The following is a 26,291-nucleotide window of genomic DNA, read 5'->3' as shown; positions in this document are numbered from 1 at the left end:
AACTATTAACCAGAGTAAAACTTTTGCCAGACCAATTCTCGAATACAGCTCATCTGTCTGGAACACACACCGCATTTCGGACATAAACACTCTAGAAAATGTCCAGAGATACTTTACTAGAAGAGCCCTTCACTCCTCCACTTGCAACACAATACCCTATGCAACTAGACTTACAATTTTAGGTTTAGAAAGCTTAGAACTATGTTTTCTTAAACACGACCTAAGCATAGCCCATAAAATCATCTGCTACAATGTCCTTCCTGTCAAGGACTACTTTAGCTTCAACCAGAACAGCACACGAGCACACAACAGATACAAACTTAAAGTAAACCGTTCTAAATTCGACTGCAGGAAATACGACTTTAGTAACCAAGTAGTTGATGCATGGAACTCACTACCTGACTCTTGTCGTATCATCACCTAACCCCCAAAACTTTACCCTTACTCTATCCACTGTTGACCTCTCCCGGTTCCTAAGAGGTCAGTAAGGGGTGTGCATAAGTGCACCAGAGTGCCTTCTGTCTCCTGTTCTAATCATGTATATAAATATTATTATATCTTTATATACCACCAATACGCACATGACTGACTGACTGACTGACTAACTAATGAACTAAGTAAGTAAGTAAGTAAGTAAGTAAGTAAGTAAGTAAGTAAGTAAGTAAGTAAGTAAGTAAGTAAGTATTTTGACATTTGAGGCAAATTCCTTTCTGGGATTAAATATCTATCACATTCAACATGTGAGCCTTTTTGATATCCCCTTACCACCTTTGCAGAAAGGAAAACTTAAGAGAGTCAATAGCTGTCATCAAAGATATAACTTTAAACGCTTCTGTATAGCGAATATTCAGGTTTCAATAATATCTAAATGAAATTGCTTCATCTACTATTCTTGCTTTCTAACTGTTCTTGCCTTGATAAATGCACACATACATAGATACACACGCAAATGATCCTGCTCTCCCCCCTCTCATATTTCCCTTCCCTGCTGCAAGCTGTTCTTGGCCTCCTATCCCTGTTTTTCTTTTCGCTAATTTCTGTGGAACCCGTTTCAAAACCATATCAGCAGTTGAGTTGCTACTCCCTCGTTGTGTCAATTTTTCATTTAGGCCCTTCTGAACACAGTTCGCTTTTGGTGAGAAGACCAAAGCCAAGTACTGTACGGTAGGTATTGAGGAGCTCCACCCTTTTCTGATTTCTGTTACTGTATGTGTGGACTCTCTCGAGCCCTTGTTGCTGTTGCCGGAGTAAAACCTAAACTCGTAAACTCCTTAAGACCCACCTTTGCCGTCAGGCATGGGGGAACTAAAACACCTCCCCCTTGCCCATGTTGTTTTGTTGATTGATTGACTGTGTGCCTGTTTTTTATATATACTGTTTTTATGAGATTATTAATTTTAAATTGTAACTAGATGGGTGGGCATTGGATTTGGTATTATGTACTGTACTGTTTTTTATTATTGTTGTGAGCCGCCTCGAGTTTGCGGAGAGGGGCGGCATATAAATCCAATAAACCTAACCTAACCTAACCTAAAACGTTTTCACGAATATCTGTATGGGAGGCATTTTGAGCTGGTCCCTGACCATCAGCCCTTATTAGGGCTATTAGAAGGTGTTGTGGTTAGCTCTGGCTCAGCTCCTGCCCCAAGGAATGTGGAGGTGGAGGTGGGGGAAACATCCACACGCCACAGGCCTGTTTTGCTCCCGACAGAGTCTGCCAGAGAAGTATCCTCTGACAAAGGAAGTGTGGGTGACATGGAAGACAACTCATGGCAGACAACTCAGGAGGAGATCAATCATCTTTATCTTCGCTGGATTCAGATCAGGAATGTATGACAGACCCATGCATGCATAGAGTTATGCATAGGAGAGAACAACTTAAGAAATATTACAGGAGATAAGAGAGGCCACCTGTGGTTGGGTGGGGGTCCAGTAATTAGACCTGCTGATAAAAATAGCAGCTTGCTGGCTTGGCCGTTATGGAAGATTATCTGATCGTAGTTCGTCAAGGTGAATTGTTGTTTCCTGATTGTATTCAAGACTGTGTTTGGATTCCTGGATTCCTGGACTTTGGATTATACTTCATTGTGAGTGTTTATCACTGTTTGGACAACAGTAGCTGTGACCCAATTTCACAGTTATTGAGTTAATAATTGGACTTCGTTCTTGTATTGTATTCCAACTGTGCCTTGTTGCTACAAGAAATCCCTTTGAAGTTTAAAAGGGAGTTTTTCTTCATTTCTGTTGATAAAGAACATTTATTTGCCTTCTATCGTGTGTGTGTGTGTGTGTGTCTGCTTAGACTAATTAACCTGTAATTAAGGACGGTTGGCACACGCCGGCAGAACAGAGGGGAACAAGTTAATGCTAGATGCTCTACTCCCAAGAATACTGAGATGGTCTTTATTCCTTACACACAGGCAGGGCCATGGGTAACGCCAATGCGTTGAGCCACTGCCCCTTGCCTGAGTTGGTGGACAAGCCCACTCAGGGTGTCCCAAAACTTTTAATCAACATTGCAGGGCTGGGTCTAATCACAGCAGCAGACATTGTAGCCAAAACAACAAAAGATGGTGAACTCCATAATATTTTGAGGTGGGTGAGCAGGGGGTGGCCACAAGGGCTGGCAAAGCCCAACCTCCAGCCTTTTGCAAACAGACAACACGAAATAGTGGTGTGTGTCTACTGTTGTGTATGCTAATACCTGTTCATTTGCATGCCAGCCGCAGATTGGCTAGGACGGGCTGGCCAAATTCAAGCGACTGTCAAGCCTCGCCTACACAGGAAAAAACTTTTTAAAAGGACTAGAAGCCGTGCATGGACACTTCTTTGTTTTCTAATATATACTTGCTATTGACTATAGATTGAGGTACATTCCAGCTTAACCCCAATAAAACAGAGTCAAAGCTACAGCATGGTCCTCCATTATTCACCAATCTAACATCTACTATGGGGTGATCATGTCCTTGATCCTCTATCACTTAGATCAGGGGTGGGCAATTAATTTTGCCATGGAGCCGCATGAGAAATTGGGATGGTTTTAGACGGACGGACTAATATAATTAACTCAGCTCTCCCCTCTTCCTTGTTTCCTTTCTCCCAAATTACCCACCCCCAATACACACACACACAAAGAGCACAAACCTCCCCCTTTTCCTTATTTATTTATTTGCCCCTCTGCTCTCCTCCCCCTCCTCTCTTCACTTCCTCACTTGCACTGCCCCTCCCCAGCAGCCCACAACCTCACTTCCGGCTGGCCCCACCCACGCATTATCACAATAACACTCACATATGGCACAATAACACCCAATATGGCATGAAGCCGCCCACCCACCTTCCTCCCCTCTGTGTCGGCCTGCTGCCACCTCCCCCAGCAGGCAGCCCTCGGCCCTTGCATCCTATCCTCTGGGCTGTTGTCCCCCCCCCTCTCGGCTGTCCAGCGTGTTCCCACCACGGTTGGACTGCTGCTGCTGCCGCCCTGAGCCTCAGCAACTGCCCACCCTCCCAACCCGCTGCCTTTTATCCGGCACCACAGAGAGGAGAGAGCCTTGAGGAAGGAGGGATTGTTGCTTTCCTGTGGCAAAACAGGACTAAAAAGGGCAACCCCAATTTGTCCCACGAGGGTGGAGCTCTAAGAGAGCCTTGTTGGTGGGTGCTTTTTTGTCCTGTTCATTTGAGGTGCTTGTTCTCCCCCCCCCCCCACTCTATGGCTTCCTCCTCCAGGAAACCGGTCACAGATGGGCGGGCTGGTCACAGACAGCGGGCGGGCCAGATGCAGCCCGTGGGCTGCCCCTTGCCCAGGTCTGACTTAGAGGGTATTTTAAGGGCTCTACATGAGGGGCACCCAGGGGTGGTCAGGAGGAAGGCATTGGCACAGTTATGGACAAACCCAGCATGGACAAACACATAAAGGACTGGGTCACAGGATGTACTCCATGCCAGGAATCTTGATCACTCCCCCCAAGGTCACCTGTGTATGAATGGGAGTAACCAGGGCCTCTTGGTCATACATACATTTGTATTTTCTCATGGTCTATGTCATGGTGAAACATTTCTAATAATAGTCGACACATACTCTAAATGGTTGGAAGTGGAATGGATGCCTAGCACGACAACAGAAACAGTTATCAGGATTTTAAGGAAATTATTTGTAACACATGGTTTGCCAGATATATTAGCGTCTGACAATGGGCCACAACTAATGTCAACACCTTTTGAAGGTTTTTTAGCAGGCCTGGGGATTAAACACACATTGATCGCTCCATTCAAGCTGAGCAGCAATGGCCTAGTGGAATGAACCGTAAGAACTACAAAGGAGGCAATAGGCCGAATGTGTCCAGGGGATTGGCAAGCCCGAATCGACAAACTCCTAACAACACAGCACGTAACTCCAGGTACAACTACGGGCAAAAACCTTGCTGAACGTCTGATGGGCCGGAAGCTCCAATCTATCCTTGACAGGTTGCACCCAAATTATTGGAATAAAATGGAAAATCCCAAAACAGAGGGAATCAGAACATTCCAAATAAACTCCCCCATATATACAAGAAATTTCGCCTCGGGGTCCCTATGGCTACCTGGAAAAATCGTTGAAATAACAGGCTTCAAATCCTACATAATAGGCTTGGGAAATGGCCAAAAATGTCAGAAATATACAGATCTATTATGCGACTACCGACCGTTGAGCACTAACTGGGAGGTAGACCCAACCCCTGACCATGTTCTCCCTACAGCTATGACTAAATCCCAGGAGCTGGTTCACTTAGCTATCGATCCAGAGGAGCCGCCCAACAACAACGAGGAGTCCAGTCCAGAAGATCCCAACATTTTGTCCGAGCCATTCCAGACGTTTCTAGAGAGAGAGCTAGAGAGAGACAACACATCCTCTCCAGCTCCCTCTCTAGGAATCTCTGGAATGGCTCAGACAAGATGTTGGGATCTTCTGGACTGGACTCCTCGCTGTCACTGGGCGGCACCTCCAGATTGACAGCTAAGTGAACTGGCTCCCTCTCTGGTAATACATAATGTTAAACTTTCCTATCACTTGTTCTTTTTATGCTGCACAAGTAGGTTACTCTATATAATGCAGACTGTTTTGCATTATTTATTTACTTACTTACTTACTTACTTACTTACTTACTTACTTACTTACTTACTTACTTACTTACTTCTTTATTTATTCTTTATAAACTGGGTGTCAGCAGATATCTAATTTGGAAAAAGAGAGAGATCTAGCACAGTAATTATAGTAGACCAGCACCATCTTGTGGGTTGCCAAAATCATTCCATGTACGGTAGTTTTATACTCTAGTTTCACATATACTAGTTTAATTTCCCTGAAAATAATTGCTCCTTTGTGAGATTAATTTATATTAAAAAAGATTGGTGGGAACATGGACTGAACCTTTACATGTGGAACCAGGAAAGTTATAGTTGCTATTAAAAAAACCTTTTAAAATATCATTATCCTCTTTTGTTCCACAGAAAAGTAGTGTCGATTTTAAGAACTTTATGTCTACTGATAAAAAAGATTATTTATAGTGTTGAACTGTGGGGATTTTAGTGCTTTAGGAGCTTGGTTGTTTCTAGCAGATGTTTCATTACCAAACTAGGTAATATCATCAGTGCTAACCCTACGTCTCTCATAGACCGGAGCTGGAGGGTGGGGGAAAAGGACATTTGAATTAGAAATTCAAAGTACTGAGCAAAATCTATTCAAAAGTCCTTTTCATATCCAAGCAAAAAGTGATCATGTAGTTCATATATATTCAGTGGAACTCTAGCTGTAATTCTAAGCACTGTAAATTTATTGGGGAATAATCCTGGGAGTTTCTTGAGAGTACAGAAAGATTGTAATGTCATTATCTTATAAACTGTGAAAGTAAGCAATATTAGCAGAATTATATTGTTAATTTACAGCATAATCATAATAAAAAGTGTTTTGCTACAGAATAATTTAAAATTTGCTGAAATGCTCCTCCAGAACATTCACCCGAATTTCCAATATGATTTTCCAATACCAAATTTATCCCTTGGTAAAGAAAAATAATGCTTTAAAACGAAAAATATTTGAAATAAATATATTTATTTATTTGATCACTTTACTCATTCACTATATCTGATGAAATGCTCAAAATTAACAACAATTAACAAATTATACTTTAAAATGTATAATAGCTACCTGTTTCATTTCGGTATACCAATATTGGAAAACAAGCCTTTTGCACTTTTTAAAGAGAATGGAACACTGCCATTTATTCTACATAATCCATTTCACAATGTTACATATATTTGGAAAAGTGCCAGGCTGAGAAAGAGTAATATACACTATGTGATTCCACTAAATATATATAGAAACATAGAAGATTGATGGCAGAAAAAGACTTCATGGTCCATCTAGTCTGCCCTTATACTATTTCCTGTATTTTATCTTAGGATGTTTATCCCAGGCATGTTTAAATTCAGTTACTGTGGATTTACCAATCTTAATATGCAATCTTAATAATGTAAAAATAATACTGTGTTCAGATGACATTCCAAGATAATAACAAAGTATTTTTTCTTAATAGAAAGGTCTTAATATCAAGAAAATCTGATTTTTCAAAACTGCTATGACAGATCATGAACTAAGAATGAATAAAATGTCTCTTTTGCAGTGACCCTCTAAAGCCGGTTAGGATATTGGTGATGTCAGCTGTGAACCATCCTTGTCAATAATTTTTGAAACATGTACAATAAGAATGGACCCAACGAGACAGGAGGTGGCGTCCTCTTTAATCCCATATTTACCAGCAGAAGCTAAAGACAATAGCCACAATCTGCAGCCTCTTTAAGCTTGATTCCATTTGACACATACACCCTTCTTTTATCAATCTTACAAGGATATCCCACTTCAAGGCACTTCATATAAGATCTGCTTTACTATCGTCATTGAGATGGAACAATCAGAACGTTGAATTTGTAATTCCAGGCAGGCACTCTTTTCAAATGTTCTGCTGACAAACTATAGCCATCAAAGGAAAGCAATCAAAGCAATACTGCTCCAATGTACAGTGTACCATTAATTTTTTTTACAGAAATATTTTGAGTTTTTAAAAATTGTAATTGCTTTTTTTGGCAAAATATTTCATTCCAATAAAAACTATGACATTAATTCATAGATCAGGTCAATATTCTTTTAAGAAATATTTACTGGTTTCCTACATGGCAGATACACCACAATTATACTGTAAGTTCCTAATCGGCTTAACACAAATCCATATTTGTTTATTCTATTCATTAAGATTGATCAACTAAACATCAGTTTTAAATTTTTTTATTATAAATTTTAGATATATTTTTTTATTTATAATTTTTCTATTTATAAAATTTGTATTAGGAATACAAACAACTTCAACATCAATAAAATAGAAATACTGTAGGGCACTGATGGTGAAACTTTTTTGGTCTGCCTCCCCACCCCTATAATTCCATGCAGTGGTCCCCCACCCTTCGTACATACTCCTGGCATGCCTATTTTTTCCTCCCCCCAAGCTTCAAAGTCTTTCTAGGAGCCTGGGGAGGGCGAAAACGGCCTCCCCAGAGGCCTTCTGGGGGCCAGAAATTGTCCATTTCAAGTTGGGGAACAGGCAATTTTCGAAGGGCCTCTGGAGGGAGGCCATTTTCGCCCTCTCCAGGCTCCTAGAAAAGCTCTGGGGAGAGCAAAAAGCAGGCCTTCCCCACCCCATCCGGATGCTGGAAACAGCCTGTTTCCCAAGTCCCAGTGGGCACATAAGGCTGAAAAATTAGTGGCTGCTGGCATATGCATGCATACCGGATCTCAGCTCGCATGCCCACCGATATTGCTCCATGTGCCACTGGTGGCACGCGTGCCATAAGTTTGCTATCATGGCAAAATAGTAATTAAATAAGCAAACTAGAAGAAGGGAGGAAAAACAAATTTAACAAAAAGATCCATATAATATTGATTTGAATAAATATTCAAATGTAAATGACTGCCTTTTAATAACTTTTTATGGGGTTTTAGTTTTAGACAAGGTGAAAAGTATGTAAGACGAAACAATGTTTCCCATAGGAATCAATGGAAAAGCGATTAATGCGTGCAAGTCCAAAATTCACCCTTTTGCCAGCCGAAGCGCCCATTTTTGTGCTGCTGGGATTCCCCTGAGGCTCCCCTCCATGGGAAACCCCACCTCCGGACTTCCATGTTTTTGCGATGCTGCAATTTCACTGAGGCTCCCCTCACTGGGAAACCCCACCTCCGTACTTCCATTGCCAGCGAAGCGCCCATTTTTGCGCTGCTGGGATTCCCCTGCAGCATCACAAAAACACGGAAGTCCGGAGGTGGGGTTTCCCATGGAGGGGAGCCTCAGGGGAATCCCAGCAGCACAAAAACGGGTTCTTCACTGGCAACGGAAATCCGGAAGCAGGGCATCCCAGCAGCGGCGGTGAGTTTGTAAGGTGAAAATAGTTTGTAAGAAGAGGCAAAAAAATCTTAAATCCCGGGTTTGTATCTTGAAAAGTTTGTATGATGAGGCGTTTGTAAGTCGAGGCATTACTGTATAATATAAAATGTTTCTATTACAAAATAGGAGAAAAAATAGGCAATAACATTTTTTGAGACAGAATAGAATAGAATAGAACAGAATAGAATAGAAAAGCAGGGAGGGACCTTCGAGGTCCTCTAGTTCAACCCCCTGCTCAGACAGGAAACCCTATACAATTTCACACAAATGGTGGTCCAATATCTTCTTTAAAACTTCCAGTATTTGAGCGTTCGCAACTTCAGGAGACAAGTCGTTCCACTTATTAATTGTTCTGTCAGGAAATTTCTCTTAAGTTTTAGGTTGCTTCTCTCCTTGATTAGTTTCCATCCATTGCTTCTTGTCCTGCTCGCAAGTGCTTTAGAGACTAGCTTGACTTCCTCTTCTTTGTGGCAACCCCTGAGATATTGGAACTCTGCTATCATGTCACCCCTCATCCTTTTTTTTCATTAAAGTTAGCATTAATCTTTGTTACTGTAAGCTTCTCTATTTTTCTGTGCAAAACATATGCATTGATGAGTACAATTAATATTACATTGAGTGATAGATTTTATGTGTACAAGTTATATGAGAAGGACTATAACGTCCTTCAAAATGAAAATCAGAGATTTTGAAAGAATTATTGCCAGTCTAGAGATTAAACGGGATAAAAATAAACCAACACAATTAAGTGTAAATTCCATTGATTTTTTTAAGGACAGCCTTTTTTTAGTGGACTATTTCCAGTATAAGTGTAAATAATATACAGTAGATTGCTATTAATATTCAATGGTGTCATTCCAATTTGTTTTTAATTTTTAATGTTCTTAATAATCCATTGTGGTATGTTTGCACTGTGCAGAGTGATTGAGATCAATGGGTTTGGCATTACTGAAATAACCCACTGTCTAGCTTCATTTTAGATTAATTAATTGGAATCTGAACAACATAATAAGCCACATATACATGCATGCCTATCTTATAATTAATCTGTTTAACATGTCATATGACTGCACAGTCTGCATGGTTTGATTAAGTGTTTGTAAACACAACCATTAAACAATACTCATTTGAGACTCAGATAGTATTTTGTTATTTTTCATAAATGCCTGATTGATTAAGCCCCATTTGTTTCATCACCCACTAGATAATTTACTTTTGTTTAATAGGGTAAGTAAAGAAAAATGCAATGTCTTTTCCTTTTGCACGTACACTCCCTTAATCTGTACCCAGTCTCATAAAAACTAGTGCAAGGAACTGGGACTTTTTTTGCTGAAAACAGCAATGCTTCTCTCCAAGAAGAAACATGGATATTTAAAGTAGGTGGAATAAGTTAATAGTAGCAAGTGACTTCCCTTCCCATCCCATCTGTTCCTAAAACAACTCAAATTGTCAGCATTTTTACCAGTAGGGGGAGCTCTGGTATTGAGAAACATCTCCAGCCATTTTAAATGATGCAAAATCCAATCTATCTGAAGACATCAAGTTCCCAGTGGAAGTAAGGCTTAAAGCAACTAAGTTTAAGAACCATGAACAAGAGCCAGAGAATTGAATAGCCATGGCTGTAACACAAGAAGAAATACGGTAACAACTTCCTTTACGCCCAACACACAAATGATCACCTTTAAAAGTTAATTTTTGACACAAACATATATGTACTGCTAAAAAAAATAAAGGGAACACTCAAAGAACACATCCTACATCTGAATTAATGAAATATTCTCATTGAATACTTTATTCTGTACAAAGTTGAATGTGCACAGCATGTGAAATTGATTGTCAAACACTGTTGCTTCCTAAGTGGACCGTTTGATTTCACAGAAGTTTGATTTACTTGGAGTTATATTGTGTTGTTTAAGTGTTTCCTTTATTTTTTTGAGCAGTGTATGTGATTTACAAATCTGAACTTTATTTATTTATTTATTTATTTATTTATTTATTTATTATTTAGATTTGTATGCCGCCCCTCTCCGCAGACTCGGGGCGGCTCACAACAAAGTGAAACAATTTACAACAAATCTAAATTACAGTTTTAAAATATTTTAAAAACCCCATTTTCTAAACAAACATACATACAGACATACCATTCATAAATTGTATATGCCCGGGGGAGATGTCTCAGTTCCCCCATGCCTGACGATAAAGGTGGGTCTTAAGGAGCTTACGAAAGGCAAGGAGAGTAGGGGCAGTTCTAATCTCTGGGGGGAGTTGGTTCCAGAGGGTCGGGGCTGCCACAGAGAAGGCTCTTCCCCTGGGGCCTGCCAACCGACATTGTTTAATTGATGAGACCCGGAGAAGGCCCACTCTGTGGGACCTAATCAGTTGCTGGGATTCGTGCGGCAGCAGGCAGTTTCGGAGATATTCTGGTCCAGTGCCATGAAGGGCTTTAAAGGTCATAACCAACACTTTGAATTGTGACCGAAAATTGATTGGCAATCAACGCAGACTGCGGAGTGTTGGTGAAACATGGGCATACCAAGGTAAGCCCATGACTGCTCTCGCAGATGCATTCTGCACAATCTGGAGTTTCCGAACACTTTTCAAAGGTAGCCCCATGTAGAGAGCATTACAGTAGTCGAACCTCGAGGTGATGAACTGATTGTATAGTTTTACTAGTAAAAAAAAAATCCTCTATACAGGTTTATGAAAGTTTACACAACACAGACATAAAGGAATATTTTTCAGGTAAATAGTAATCGAATCAATCAATTTAACACTATCCACAATTTTATGCATATTTCATACTGTTAGCATATGTCTGAAAGAAAACAAGTAAGAAAAAAAAATTGCTCATACCACACACAGACATCTAAGAAAATGCCAAGATTTCATTTCAAAACTGCATGGTTGTTTTCTTAGAAGGGTCCTCTCAATGTCCAAGATGAAATCTATTGGCATGAAGCACCCAACCAGGAATGCAAAAAAGGATTAATAAACCAGGTATTTGATTTATTTAATTATTAGTGAAGGCTTCCAGCATTGGTCCTGGTTGTCATGGCAACTAGGGCCGCTGCTAGCTTCCAGAAAACATAAAGGAACAGCAAGTGCAAGGCTGCGCATTCCATTTAGTCTTGCTGATTAACCAGGCTGTCATAAGAAAGCAAGGGAAATCGACAGTCAGAAGGCAAGATCTACAAAGAGAGGAAACACACAGAGAAACTGCTCACCAGCTGCAAAAGTAAGTACTCTTTATATTCCCCCAAAAATTATACATTGGTTATTTCAGAAAGAGAGAAGAGAACTGTCTTGTGTTAAGAAATAAGCAGCTAGACCTCAGCATCATTGCATCACAGTCAACCAGAAATATCATCAGGGAATTGTAATTCTGAATCTTGAGTTTTGTGCTGTTTTACTATCAAAAGATTTATAAGATCTTCTGAACGAAAAGAGGCTTCTTTCACATCTGTATGTAGAGCTTTGTAAAATAAGTGGCAATCCAGAATTATTGCTGTAAGATGTGCATATTTTTGCTTAAGATGATATACAGCAGAGGACAGAAGGAAAAGAGGGGACATGATTGAAACATTTAAATATGTTAAAGGGTTAAATAAGGTACAGGAGGGAAGTGTTTTTAATAGGAAAGTGAACATAAGAACAAGGGGACACAATCTGAAGTTAGTTGGGGGAAAGATCAAAAGCAACATGAGAAAATATTATTTTACTGAAAGAGTAGTAGATCCTTGGAACAAACTTCCAGCAGACGTGGTTGGTAAATCCACAGTTACTGAATTTAAACATGCCTGGGATAAACATATATCCATCCTAAGATAAAATACAGGAAATAGTATAAGTGCAGACTAGATGGACCATGAAGTCTTTTTCTGCCGTCAGTCTTCTATGTTTCTATGTTTCTTTTTCTGTGTTTCCCAACCTTGGCAACTTGAAAATATATGGACTTCAACTCCCAACATTCCCCAGCCAGCAAATGCTGGCTGAGGAATTCTGGGAGTTGAAGTCCAAATATCTTCAAGTTGCCAAGGTTGGGAAACACTGATATACAGGAACAAAAACCAATATCCCATCACCTCTTTCTTACAGTCAACTGCCACTCTAAAAAAACTTTTTGAAATGCTATGAGATATGGAGAAAGGCTGCTGGAAGAAGAGTAAACGGGAAACATTTTTCCATTAAATTTCTTAGCAGTCTTCTACAGATTTAGCCAAAGAGAATTTTCCTCCATTCCACTGAGATCAGTCACAGGGTAGTGGGTACCAAACTACAATTATCTAAGGATCAAAGCCTGATTTGATGGTCTTGTTTTATCCTTGAGGAATCTGCCATATCTTATCTCATCTTGTTTAGAAAATCCCATCTCGGTTTGTAGAAGCACAGATGTAAAAGAGGATCCCCTAATAAAATAGTAGGATTGTGGTTTGCTTTACTTATACAGCTTCCAGCTCTGTGTAATTTAGTCAAAGATACTATTCTATGCAATTATTTGGCTCTGAAATTACTGTAATTAAAACAAATATATTTTTGAAAAATTACTGAATTGATTGTAAATGCTAAAGTTTTAAAAGTATTTATCCAGTAGAAAGTCCTTTTGAACTAATTTAGACTGATTTCAACAACATAAGCTTTAAGTAGGGTTGTGCTATTATTTTTTCTATTTAATAGATTAAGATAATAAGAGTATAACCAAAATAAAGTTGGTACCCTATTAAGTGTGCCCTGAGTACACAATAAAAAGCAGATATATTATGCAATACATAAATTGTTTTCTATGGTATGATTGAATCAACACAAGTATCACAATGAAACAAAATAAATTCTGTAAGAATTATTGATGTTCCAGTTTTAAAACATTTCAATGTTGCTTCTTTTGAATTACTTGCAAAGTGCATAAACAAATCCTTCAAACATGAAAGAAAAAGCAAAATAAAACTGAAATATATTTCAACTGTTTGCAGAACAGAAGAAATTTCCAGCAAGATTTGGAGTGATGATTTTGACCTTTCAAAACTTTTTCCTACATGCTGTAGTGAAGGTATATTGATAAAAATTGGTTATACCCGTTTAAGCCACAACTGCAAATACTTACAGCTGCCAAATTTGTGTGTGTGTGTGTGTGTGTGTGTGTGTGTGTGTGTGTGTGTGAAGGAACAGGGAGGGAGGTTTTCTTTGTCGGCAGATAAGTTTCTTGACAAATTACTAAGGAGGCTCTGTTTCTTGCCCAGATTACGTTGGCCTACGCTACAAATACAAAAACAAAAAACAAATGTAGGATTTCAAACTTTGATGAAGTTCCTATAAGAATAGCTGCTATGCTAGCCAGAATTCAATTAATGGACTATGCCAAAATTTAGGCTTAAACTTGAATACAGTTGCTGTTTGAACTATTGCAAATAAAAGATGCTGTTGCATTTAGATAAATAGTATTGAATATAACTAAATTGTGAAAGGGGCAGTCCACTTGCAGTTTTTTTCAACACCCTGAAACTCTGTTATCTACTAATTTAAAATTTTATTTCACTAATCTTCTGAAATGAATATTTAAGATTTATATTTGTTAGCATCATCAATCAACCGTACACCAAAACGTTTTAAAATCTTATGCTATAAAAATACATTTTAAGGTCTATTGAAAGATACAGACCAAGTCATATTGACAAAGATCATAACTAAACCAGAGCTATTTCTTTTGGGCATTTTTAGACAGAAATTAAGTAAAGAAGACAGATACCTCACCATCCAAATACTAACGGCCGCCAGACTAACATATGCACAACATTGGAAAAACGAAGACATTCCAACAAATCTAACCATCATTAGTAAAATTATGGAATGTGCCGAACTAACAAAATTAACAATGGAAATTCAGAACAAAAATGATTCAGAGTTCTACAAGGCCTGGGAGAAATGGTTCAGATGGCTATCCAACTCCAAAGATGACAAAGCGAAAAATAACCAAAATTGCTTAATATGTACCAAAATAAAGATATGTATAACCAAAAATCGGATCAAAAATAACCCAATCCCTGTCTGAGTTCAATCCATTTGATAACTATTAGAAATCTACTAATATTACAACCTATGATTAAATTTTACTAACAAAAACAATAAATATAATCCATCTAAGTTGTCACAACCCAAACCCCTGCTTGCTTGCAGGTACTATTTCTCATCTTGCTATCTCTCTCTTCTTTCTCCCTTTCTACCCTTTCTTTTCCCACATTACTGTTGGATTATCAAATATTACAGCTGTAAGATATTTAAATAAGAACTCTGAATACGAAATATTTACATATGGACAAATACCTGAAATGTATATACAATAATATATATAAGCTGTGATATAACAATATTGTTTACCCCACTCCCCTCCCACTTTTCTTTTCTTTACTCCCATCCCCCTTTCCCCCTGTTTTATTCCTTTTTGTATAAATTAATAAAGTATATTTTTTTTTAAAAAAAGAAAGAAAGATACAGTACAGTACCTTGTTATATATTACATGTCAATATAAAATACTTGAGTTGCCACTTTTGCAATATGCCTTTCAGAGATTATAGTTTCCTGGCATTTTATATTACATATTTTAATGTTGAATACTTAACTTGCTCAATCTCATCTTAAAGGTCTTCCAGTATCAGTACAAATATTTCGTGGGAGTGACAGGCTGCTATGATACCAACTGCTTGGGTAAAACAAACATTGGCAATGTGATCCACCCATTGGCATTTGCAAGTTTATTTAAAAGAAAACTAGTTCCAGGCACCGAATATGAGGCCTGGTTTTTTTTCTATATATCTTATCTAATTTTTAAAATAATGTTATTTTAAAATGTTGTAAGCATAATAACTCTACTGTGTGATTAAACTATGACTTAATCATATATATTGAAAAGCATAGCTATGATTGCATAATGTTTAAAAAACCATCATCACTATGATGTAGAGGTGGGTAATAGTGTACAGAAAATTAAGGGTATACCTTTAAATGAATCAAAAACATTTTACTCTTCCCCTACGGGTCTGGGAGGAGTGCTAGAGGTCAGTGTAGTTAAGAAGGGTGAATAGGGAGGGTTGCAGGAGTGTGAGAGGTACTGACTGGCTTGGGCATAGCATGTATGGAATGCAAGTTAGGAAAGGTGCTGTGTTGATCATGAAAGGTGCACAGGAGGGAAGATGTGGATTGAGGATGTGCGCAAGTGGTGCTGCTTAGGCTGGGGAATGCACAAGAGGCAGTGCAAGGAGGAGAGGCTGAATGGGGTGTGCATGATGTTCTGTACATATTGGACAAGGCACATGGGGGATAGTATAGATCAGTGTTTCCCAACCTTGGCCACTTGAAGGTATCTGGACTTCAACTCCCAGAATTCCCCAGCCAGCATTTGCTGGCTGGGGAATTCTGGGAGTTGAAGTCCAGATATCTTCAAGTGGCCAAGGTTGGGAAACACTGGTATAGATCAGGAAGAGTGTATGTGAATTCCTTCCTCCCTCCCTTCCTTCTTCCTGTTACCATCCTTCTTTCCTTTCCTTTCCTTTCCATTCCTTTCCATTCCATTCCATTCCATTCATTCATTCATTCATTCATTCATTCATTCATTCGATTTTTATGCCGCCCTTCTCCTTAGACTCAGGGCGGTTTACAACATGTTAGCAATAGCACTTTTCAACAGAGCCAGCATATTTCCTCCACAATCCGGGTCCTCATTTTACCCACCTCGGAAGGATGGAAGGCTGAGTCAACCTTGAGCCGGTGATGAGATTTGAACAGCTGACCTGCAGATCTATAGTCAGCTTCAGTGGCCTGCAATGCAGCACTCTAACACCCCGGCTCTTTCCTTTCCTTTCCTTCCCATTGACAGAAGGCAGATAGGTGCTGGCTGGGGGAGAAAGTGAAGGATTGCATGAGTGGCTGGGAAATTGTCATGGAATGTTGAAAACCACGTGGCTACAACAGCAGCCTGACAGCATGGAAGCAGCATCAACCATGCGGTAGTGAAATTGTCACAACTTCCCCAAATTTCATTCTCTCAGATATAATGAGTCCCATTATTCTGTAACTTAGGCCAGATGAGGATATGAGCATGCAGCACATCAGTAAAGATTCCTGAGGACCCATTGGGACATAGAGACACCAAGTTGTTTTCCTCAATTTAGAATATCAAATAGTTCAATCAAAAACTATAGAAACTTTACAACACAAATGTAAACAGACAGTGTGAATACTTGAAGATTTAGAATATAAGTCCCCTTTCACAGAACCTGGCTTGTAATGGGCATTGTTTCTTCTAAGTATGGTACTTTGATCAGCATGAAGAGCACAAAATTCTTTCTTCAGTATAAAATTGTTATTGTTGTTGTTGTTATTATTATTATTTATTAGATTTGTATGCCACCCCTCTCCGGAGACTCGGAGCGGCTCACAACAACAAAACAGTACAAATCCAATAGTTAAAGCAGTTTAAAACCCTTAATATAAAAAGCAATCATACATCTCATACAAACCATACGTAAAACAAAACCCAGGGGAATCAATTTCCCTATGCCTGATGATAAAGGTGAGTTTTAAGGAGTTTGCGAAAGGCAAGGAGGGTGGGGGCAATTCTAATCTCCGGGGAGAGTTGATTCCAGAGGGTCGGGGCCACCACAAAGAAGGCTCTTTCCCTGGGTCCTGCCAGCCAGGCAACATTGTTTTGTCAACGAGACCCGGAGAAGGCCGACACTGTGGGACCTAACTGGTCGCTGGGATTCGTGCGGCAGAAGGCGGATATATAGGGGATGCTTCTTATTTGGAATGAGACAGAAGTCAGTGACTTTCAGTCTCAACTTCCTTTTAAATTCTCTGTTCAAAGTATACAAAATCTGTCTACAGAAACAATGTACCCTCTTGGAAAAATCATTCTAATGGGAATAAGTTCCGATTACTAGAAATTTGCCTGCAGAGGAAAAACACAATTCCAAATAGTTCAATCAAAAACTACATATCAGGGATGTCACTGCTGCCTTAATTCAGTCACATATTTTTCAGTCACATAACTTTTCTAAGAAAAATAAGGTAACAAAATGTTGTGACTGTTTTCCTTTAGAAAATGATTGGATGAGTTACTACTTTATTAAAAACAAACAAACCGCTGTGTAGATAACTGGTCATTTTTTTCCTGGGAGACTCAACCTTGGCAACTTGAAGATATCTGGACTTCAACTCCCAGAATTCCCCAGCCAGAAAAAGAAACATAGAAACATAGAAGACTGATGGCAGAAAAAGACCTCATGGTCCATCTAGTCTGCCCTTATACTATTTCCTGTATTTTATCTTAGGATGGATATATTTATCCCAGGCATGTTTAAATTCAGTTACTGTGGATTTACCAACCACGTCTGCTGGAAGTTTGTTCCAAGGATCTACTACTAATATCTTCAAGTTGCCAAGGTTGGGAAACACTGTTCTAATGCAACTGAAATGGGCTGAAGAGTTCTACAAGTCAGCAGCCTGTGAGGAAATCAGTGCAACTACCATACTATTGATGCAAAACCGATGCCTGCAGTGGTGTTCACTGTCCTTTGCTCTGGGTCTGATTATATTAGACCCCTAATAGATTATATCTTCATTACTGTATTTTTTTTCTTCTGCTTTCTTTCATGCATTACCTTTTCTTACATCCTGCCAGTCTGGAATGGAGTAGCCCGGAAATGTTAGTAATAATTAATAAATAAAGCTTATTTGTTTTTCAGATCTGCTGAAATGGCCGCATATGGCCCTGATGCTTATTTAAGATACGTTTCACTATAAACAAACATCTCTGAACATCTCTAAGCATTACCAGGTAAACAGATATGCAATCAAGCTGAACCTCAAGGAAAGTTCTGGAAAAATTGGTTCATCCTATTATTATATTGACGCCTGAAGGAGAGTTATACTGAAACCTACGAGGAAGGAATACATTTTTGCATCAATACTTGGACGTAGCCAGCCTTTTTTATCCTTCCAATTATCTTATGAATTAGATCATCCTTTCCCTCAATTTTTCAAAAGAAGAAACAAAACTGGAAAACAGTCCTAATGGAAGCAAAAAACAGAAAAATGGGAAAATTCCAATAAAGACATAATAATTTCAGCCTGAGTTTAATCCATTTCTGTGCTGTAAAGAGGACAGAATATTTTCCAAGAACTATTGATACCAACTTCAACCATTTTATTGTGCCCCCACATATAAATGGATGGTGTAGAAATTTTGGGGGCGAAACTTGTTTTCTGAATGAAATGTCCCCCTCCAGTGATTTAAGTAAGGGTCCTCCTAGAGCTATTATCTCCACAAGAATTATGGCTTTTTCAGCCCACAGGATTAATCTTTTTTTGATTGGTCTGTTAAGTTTCTGTGCAGATAGTTCTGTGTGCAGTGAAAAAAATAACACCCTTATTTTTACCAAAGAAAATACAATTCGTAAGTGCATGTGTCCTGATAGTATTAATGACTGTGATTATAGCTTGGCAAATCTAATTTGTAACTGTAGGACTGTTTTGCCCTATACAGTAGACAAAACCTACTATAATAATTTGGTAATTTGGTTCACTGAAGCTGATATGTTGAGACTCCTGTTAAATGTTACATCTGTGCACAATCTAAAACTCTCGCTCTGTGGCACTATTCCTTTGACAACAAAATATTTGACTATTTGGGGATTACAAAAATTACAAATAAGAAGTGAGAATAACGGCCAATTAAAACAGCATGGTTTAACAATCTCTACTATGGACAATGGAGCCCAAGGCAAGTTGATGTCATACAAAGACAAGATTACTCATGTTGCTGTTTTAGACACATCTCTTTTCAATGGCAGTGGCCCATTGAAAGCATACAGTGTAGAAAAAATTTCTAACATTTCAGTCCAGTTTCCACATTTGGACAATTTTTTTACTCCAAGTAACAAAAGTTGTATCATAACATTCATTTATTAGCACACAGATCTTGGCCATTTCTCTAATATAAGCATTATAAATTGGGTCATCCTGAGATATTGTAGAAGCTAAACTTCTGTTGCTCTTTATACACTGCTCAAAAAAATAAAGGGAACACTTAAACAACACAATATAACTCCAAGTAAATCAAATTTCTCTGAAATCAAACTGTCCACTTAGGAAGCAACAATGATTGACAATCAATTTCACATGCTGTTGTGCACATTCAACTTTGTACAGAACAAAGTATTCAATGAGAATACTGTATTTCATTAATTCAGATGTAGGATGTGTTCTTTGAGTGTTCCCTTTATTTTTTGAGCAGTATATTACAAAAAATATAATAACAGGGAGATGAATAAACTTTAGTCCTAATAGCTCCTATTTCAGTATAGTCTACAGAATGCTATAGAATATTTTAGCTTAATTCAACCCCAGAATAGCAATAGCAACAGTACTAAGACATACTGCTTCAAAGTGCTTTACAGCCCTCTCTAAGCGGTTTACAGTGTCAGCATATTGCCTCCAACAATCTGGGTCCTCATTTTACTGAGAGAAAGGCTGAGTTAACCTTGAGCCAGTGAAACTTGAACTGCCCAACTGCTGGTAGCTGGCAGTCAGCAGAAGTAGCTTGCAGTACCACATTCTGACCACTGCGCCACCAAGGTTTTTATCAATGTTTAACTCTGATAAATAATAATTGTTCAAGTCATGTTATATTAATAATGTAGGCTAATTTATTTGATAAAGGCATATGGTGTAATATTTAAATTCTTCTGAGAAATGTACCTTTTTAGTTGCATATACAGTGATACCTCGTCTTACAAACGCCTCGTCATACAAACTTTTCGAGATACAAACCAGGGGTTTAAGATTTTTTTGCCTCTTCTTACAAACTATTTTCACCTTACAAACCCACTGCCACCGCTGGGATGCCCCGGCTCTGGACTTCCGTTGCCAGCAAAGCACCCGTTTTTGCGCTGCTGGGATTCCCCTGAGGCTCCCCTCCATGGGAAACCCCACCTCCGGACTTCCATGTTTTTGTGATGCTGCAGGGGAATCCCAGCAGGGGAATCCCAACATCGCAAAAACGAGCGCTGGCAACGGAAGTCCGGAGGTGGGGTTTCCCATGGAGGGGAGTCTCCAGCTCAAAAACGGACGCTTCGGGTGGCAAAAGGGGTGAATTTTGGGCTTGCACGCATTAAACACTTTCCCATTGATTCCTATGGGAAACTTTGTTTCGTCTTACAAACTTTTCACCTTAAGAACCTCGTCCCGGAACCAATTAAGTTTGTAAGACAAGGTATCACTGTAGTCTTTCTCATACTTTGCATGTGTACCTTTGAGTTGATGTTGACTTCTGGCAATTTCTCTGGACAAATGCCTGTAGTTTTCTAGGTAAAATTGGTGGTTTTCCATTGCCTTCTTCCTAGGACTGAAAGAGAGTGATTGACCCAAAGTCACCCAGCTGTAGTGCCTTTTGTGATCCTTTGTGTCTAAGGTCAGATTAGAACTAATAGTGTTCCAGTTTCTAGCCCGGTGCCTTTAATCACGAAATTGACACTCTATTTTGATACCAACCAGAAAATATATTCTTCCCTTAAGTAGTTTCCTCATTGAGTCTGAATTGTTATACAGTACAATTACAGAGTAAGCCAGGCCACATTATTCCATGATTTGAAACTGACTTTATATTGTACTTGTTCCAAAACTATTAATATTTGTAAATCTGAGCAAAATAAGAGACAATAGTTAGTGAAAGATATTTTATTTGCCAGCTCATAAAGGTAAGATTGGTATGTGTAAACAAAAGCTTCTTTATGTGAACCTATTTTCCCATTGTTATATTTACTCTAATTTGATTTACTATATATTTTCAAAATCAATATGTGTGATAGTAATTCTTAGCAAGTATCCTAGTCCTGGAAAAAAATATTCAAATACATTTGATTTATCAGGCAAGACTTAAAGGAAACCATCTTAAGGTAAGTACACTGATCTAATACATCCTTTAAATTAGAGAAAAATATCCCTAAAATGATTTTTTTTTTACAGTCTGGATTTCAAAATTTCAGGTTTCATTGTACACTGTAGATAGAAAAATGTTGCTATTTTACAGTACAGAAAAATATTCCAGAATCTTTTATTACTATCACACATATGACCACATATGTTTATTAACATTTCATTCTAAATCACATAATTCTGAATTTATAGATGAGAACCTATTTGGGGAAAAATACATAAATCTGCTTTTCCATAATGTAGTACATTGGCATATAATTAAAATGTTTGCATTAAAGATTAGTATTATTTTAACTGGGATTGACTAATAGTTTCTAAAATAATCTGGTTAAAAACTAGTATTTCCTGAGTGGGCCTATAAGTATATAATGAACCCTCTTACTTCTATTACAATCCCACTCTATCTTCTAAAAATGCCCATTTTCCTAATGAAATCAACTGTGAGAAAAGAGAGTGTTAATTGCAATGCGGTTCATTAGAAATTACTAAGTGTAAGTACCATATTTAATTCCACATAAAATATTCAAATCAAATGTTACAGATGCAGTGTTCGTAAAGAATCCCATAATGATGTGTTCCTTATTCCTGTATCAATATATCAAGCCCACTTTTTAGTCAACCACATTGGAAATTTTTCTAATCAACATGTAGGTTGTGTGTGTTACATTGGGCCTCCAGCCCCTCTTAGATCACAAAATTATACATAGTTAATGCCAGGAAATATATTGATGTAATAATTAGAACAATTAAGGTAATGCTGAAGTTTGCTTAACTACAGTAATTCATTTTAAAAGAGAAAAAAAATAGTAAAAACCCAGAAGGCAAGAGACATCCAAATAGTTGGATTTATTGCAGGCTGTTAGTTTTGTGATAATTATTACTGAAAGGCACTGAAATTTTAGAAAGGCATAATTAGATCCCAAAATAAGGAGGGGAATGACCCAGATATTTTGTAGCTATGTGCATAACTTATATTTTTTTTAAAAAAATGTTAAGAATGAATGTTGTTGGCTCAACGGCAGTAACTATGAGAGGGATTTTGGAATCCTAATGGATAATTATGGTACTTAAATATTGTTGTGGTTGGCTCTGGCCCAGCTCCTGCCCCAAGGAATGTGGAGGTGGATGCAGGGGAAACATCAACATGTCATAGGCCTGTTTTATTGCTGACAGAGTCAGGTAGTGAAGTTTCCTCGGAAAAAGAAGAAGGTGGGGGTGACTTGGAAGAGGGGAGTATGGCAGAAAACCCAGGATGAGATCAATCATCCTTATCATCCCTGGATTCTGAACAAGAATGTATGACACATCCACGCATGCATAGAGTGATGCATAGGAGACAACAACTGAAGGATTATTAGAGGAGAAAAATGAGGCCACCTGTGGTTGGGTGGGGCTGCTATAATTAGTGCTATAGATAAAAGAGCAGCCTGCTGTTTTAGCCTCATGGCAGTTTATCTGATTCATAGTTTCATCAAGATCGTGGTTTTTGCTGTTCAGGATTGTGTGTGCGGACTCTCTGGACTTTAGAATTGGACTCAATTTCCCAGTTATTGGGTGAGAATTTGGATTGCATTTAACCTGTGCCTTGTGTGTACCAGAAAATCCCTTTGACATTTAAAAAGGGAGCTGTTTCTGTTTTTCTGTTGATAAAGACTTTTGGATTTTCCTTCTATCGTGTGGTGTGTGTCTTTCTGGACTAATTACCCTGTAATTACGGGTGGTTGAGACACGCCGGCAGAACAAATACAGTGGTACCTCAAGATACGAACCCCTCGTCTTACGAACAACCCGAGATACGAACCCGGGGTTGAGGAAATTTTTGCCTCTTCTTACTAACTTTTTTCGTCTTACGAACGCCAAACCCGAACTTCCGGGTTCGGCATTCCAGAGGCTATTGGGAAGCCCCACAGCCCGGCTGTCACCTTTTAAAACAGCTGGGGGGCTTCCCAGCAGCCTCCCGAAGCCGAACCCGGAAGTTCGGGTTTGGCGTTCGACTTCGGGAGGCTGTTTAAAAGGTAACAGCCGGGCGGCGGCGGCGGCAGCTTGGGAGGCCGCTTTGGGTTTTTGGCTGGAGGTCCGGCGCTGGGGGAGGGAGTCAGGAAGGTCCTCCGGCTCCCACCCTCAGCGAAAAACACAAAGAGGGTCTGCCGCCGCATGACAGCAGGGCGGAGCAGCGTGGAGCAGCGGGAGTCTGAAACCACCAGCGGCTTCAGCTTCTCATTGCTCCGCGGGCGACTGCATTTGTATTTTTGGCTGGGGGGGGGGAAGCAGGAGGCGCAGGATCGGGCCGGCGGCGGGCGCGGGGAGAGGCAGCAGGTCTGCATCCTGGGCGGGCGGCGGGCGAGGAGGCGCGACCGAGCGGACCCGGCTCAGGCTCCGGCTAGGACGGGGCGGGCAGCGGCTGGGCGCTGCGGGGAGGGTGCGTCCGACTCGGGGCTGGCAGCACCCGACGCAGCGGGGAACATCAGCGTGGGAGGCAGGAGAGGACCAGGCAACCGGAGCAGCGTCGCCGCCGCTCCCGGCTTGGCTTCCCTCGCCGCCGCAGGCAACGCACGCTGTGATCTTCCCGGCCGGCGAGGCTCAGTGACGGAAGGCAGCTGCCGAGCCGGGCTTGATCCGCTGAGGCTGGCTGAGCCGGAAGATCACTCCCGGCTTGGCTTCCCTCGCCAGCGCAGGCAACGCGCGCTGCGATCTTCCGGCTCAGCCAGCCTCTGCAGACGGGAAGATCTTTGGGGTGGGGGTGGGGCTGTCGGGACACCTCCCACCCCAGCACTTTGAATCCCGCCGGCCAAGAGCACTCGGGCAGAAGCTTCCCCCTCATCGCCCGTGTCTGGCAGAAGCTTCTGCCCGAGTGCTCTTGGCCGGCGGGATTCAAAGTGCTGGGGTGGGAGGTGTCCCGACAGCCCCACCCCCACCCCAGTGCTTCGCCTCCCGATGGGCAAGAGCGCTCGGGTGGCAGCCCCCGCTCCCCCGGCAAAAAGCTAACCCCACCCCCTGGGCAGCCAGAAGGCTCCTTTGGGAAGGCGGCCGCAGGGGGAGGAGGTGGAGAGACAGGATAACTTTGCACCGCTTCGGAGCCCGTTTCTTTCCTGCTGCCACTATCTCCTTGAAGGTTTTCCCAACGAAGCGCTGCGCTGGGCTCCGAAGTGGCGCAAAGTTCTCCCTGCCTCCTCTGCTGCCACCTTCCCCAAGGAGCCTCCCAACCGCAGAGGAGGCAGGGAGAACTTTGCGCCACTTCGGAGCCCAGCGCAGCGCTTCGTTGGGAAAACCTTCAAGAAGATAGTGGCAGCAGGAAAGAAACGGGCTCCGAAGCGGCGCAAAGTTATCCTGTCTCTCCACCTCCTCCCCCTGCGGCCGCCTTCCCAAAGGAGCCTTCTGGCTGTCCAGGGGGCGGGGTTAGTTTTGTGCCGGGGGAGCGGGGGCTGCCACCCGAGCGCTCTTGCCCAGCGGGAGGCGAAGCGTTTTTTTTGCGGGGTTTTTTTGTTGTTGCACGGATTAATTGACTTTACATTGTTTCCTATGGGAAACAATGTTTCGTCTTATGAACCTTTGGTCTTACGAACCTCCCCCCGGCACCAATTAAGTTCGTATCTTAAGGTACCACTGTATTAGCCAGCACAGTGTGCTGCAGCCACCGAAAAACCAGTGCAATCCTAGGTTATATATATAATTATTATTTATTAGATTTGTATGCTGCCCCGAGTCTACGGAGAGGGGCGGCATACAAATCTAATAAATAATAATTATATTAACACAGGGATAGAATCCAGATCATGTGAAGTGTTAGTACTGCTTTGGTAAGTCCACACTTGGAATACTGCATCTAATTTTGGTCACTACAATATTTAAAAAATGTTGAAAGAGTGCAGAGAACAAGAAAGATGATTTGGGGGCTGGAGGCTAAAACATATGAAGAACAGTTGAAGGAATTGAGTATGTTTAGTCTACTCAAAAGAAGAACTAGCAGTGACATGATACCAGTGTTCCAATATTTGAGAGGCTGCCACAAACAAGTGAGGGTCAACCAATTTTCCAAAGCCCCATAAAGCAAGACAAAAAGCAAAAGATGAAAAGTAATAAAGGAGAGAAGCAACCCAGAAATAAGGAGGAATTTTCTGATAGTGAGAACAATAAATCAGTGGAACGGCTTGCATTCAGAAGTTGTGGGCGCTGTTACTGGAGGCTTTTAAAAAGAGACTGGACAGCTATTTGTCTGAAATCATATAGGGCAGTCATGGCGAACCTTTTTTCCCTTGGGTGCAGAAAGAGCATGCGTACATGCTATTGCACATGCATGAGTGCCCACATCCATAATTCAATGCCTGGGGAGGGCGAAAACTGCTTCTCCCCACTCCATGGAGGCCCTCTGCAGGCTGGAAATGGCCTGTTTCCCAATTTCTAGGCTCTTGTTTCACCCGCCCAGGCTCCAAAGGCTTCACTGGAGCCAGGAAAGGGTAAAAATGCCCTCCTCCACCCCCTGGATGCTTTCTGGAAGCCAAAAATGCCCTCCAAGAGCCTCTGGGCGAGCCCAAAATCAGCTGGCTGGCACCCACATGTACATTGGAGCTGAGATGGGCAACTGATTGTGTGCTAGCAGATATGGGGGGGAAATCCATATTCTAAGCATATTTTTGCCTTCATAAAAAACTGAGGATATTAGAGAAATCGCTGCAGATTACATCAAAGAATTTATTCTACAATGCAGATTTCAGTTTTGAGCTGATTACTTATCATCGAAACTTCCATTGTATGATTGCTACATACTGTATGTATATATGTCAATATGCATGTGTATGTGTATATATTTAATTAATTGGATTTGTATGCCGCCCCTCTCTGAC

The 26,291-nt window shown here is 40.4% G+C and overlaps 1 protein-coding gene and 1 long non-coding RNA gene across 4 annotated transcripts in view; one reads left to right on the top strand and one right to left on the bottom strand.

Annotated features, from left to right (window-relative positions):
• Positions 1 to 15,111, bottom strand: part of LOC139166593 (uncharacterized) — a 72,960-nt gene extending 57,849 nt beyond the window's left edge. The window contains exon 1 of the long non-coding RNA XR_011558986.1: positions 14,960 to 15,111. This is a non-coding gene — a long non-coding RNA (uncharacterized lncRNA). The remainder of the gene's footprint in view (positions 1 to 14,959) is intronic.
• EPCIP (exosomal polycystin 1 interacting protein) lies at positions 11,563 to 19,545 on the top strand. 3 transcript variants are annotated; one of them, XR_011558985.1, is made up of 3 exons: positions 11,563 to 11,700; positions 13,433 to 13,509; positions 14,178 to 14,877. XR_011558985.1 is itself a non-coding variant. In XM_070750344.1 (2 exons), the coding sequence occupies exon 2, from the start codon at positions 18,730 to 18,732 to the stop codon at positions 19,423 to 19,425; it is 696 nt and encodes a 231-aa protein (XP_070606445.1). In that variant the 5' UTR covers positions 11,563 to 11,700; positions 18,201 to 18,729; the 3' UTR covers positions 19,426 to 19,545. The 3 variants fall into 3 exon arrangements, 2 of the variants coding, with proteins under 2 accessions (XP_070606445.1, XP_070606446.1); XM_070750344.1 differs by lacking the exons at positions 13,433 to 13,509; positions 14,178 to 14,877 and adding an exon at positions 18,201 to 19,545; XM_070750345.1 differs by lacking the exons at positions 11,563 to 11,700; positions 13,433 to 13,509; positions 14,178 to 14,877 and adding exons at positions 16,876 to 17,026; positions 18,201 to 19,545.
• The last annotated feature ends 6,746 nt before the right edge of the window (positions 19,546 to 26,291 follow it).

The sequence above is a fragment of the Erythrolamprus reginae genome, chromosome 4 (genome assembly GCF_031021105.1).
Source record: "Erythrolamprus reginae isolate rEryReg1 chromosome 4, rEryReg1.hap1, whole genome shotgun sequence".
Classification (NCBI taxonomy): domain Eukaryota; kingdom Metazoa; phylum Chordata; class Lepidosauria; order Squamata; family Dipsadidae; genus Erythrolamprus; species Erythrolamprus reginae.
The sequence above is the reverse complement of the archived record's forward strand: the minus strand, read 5'-3'. Positions and strand labels throughout refer to the sequence as shown.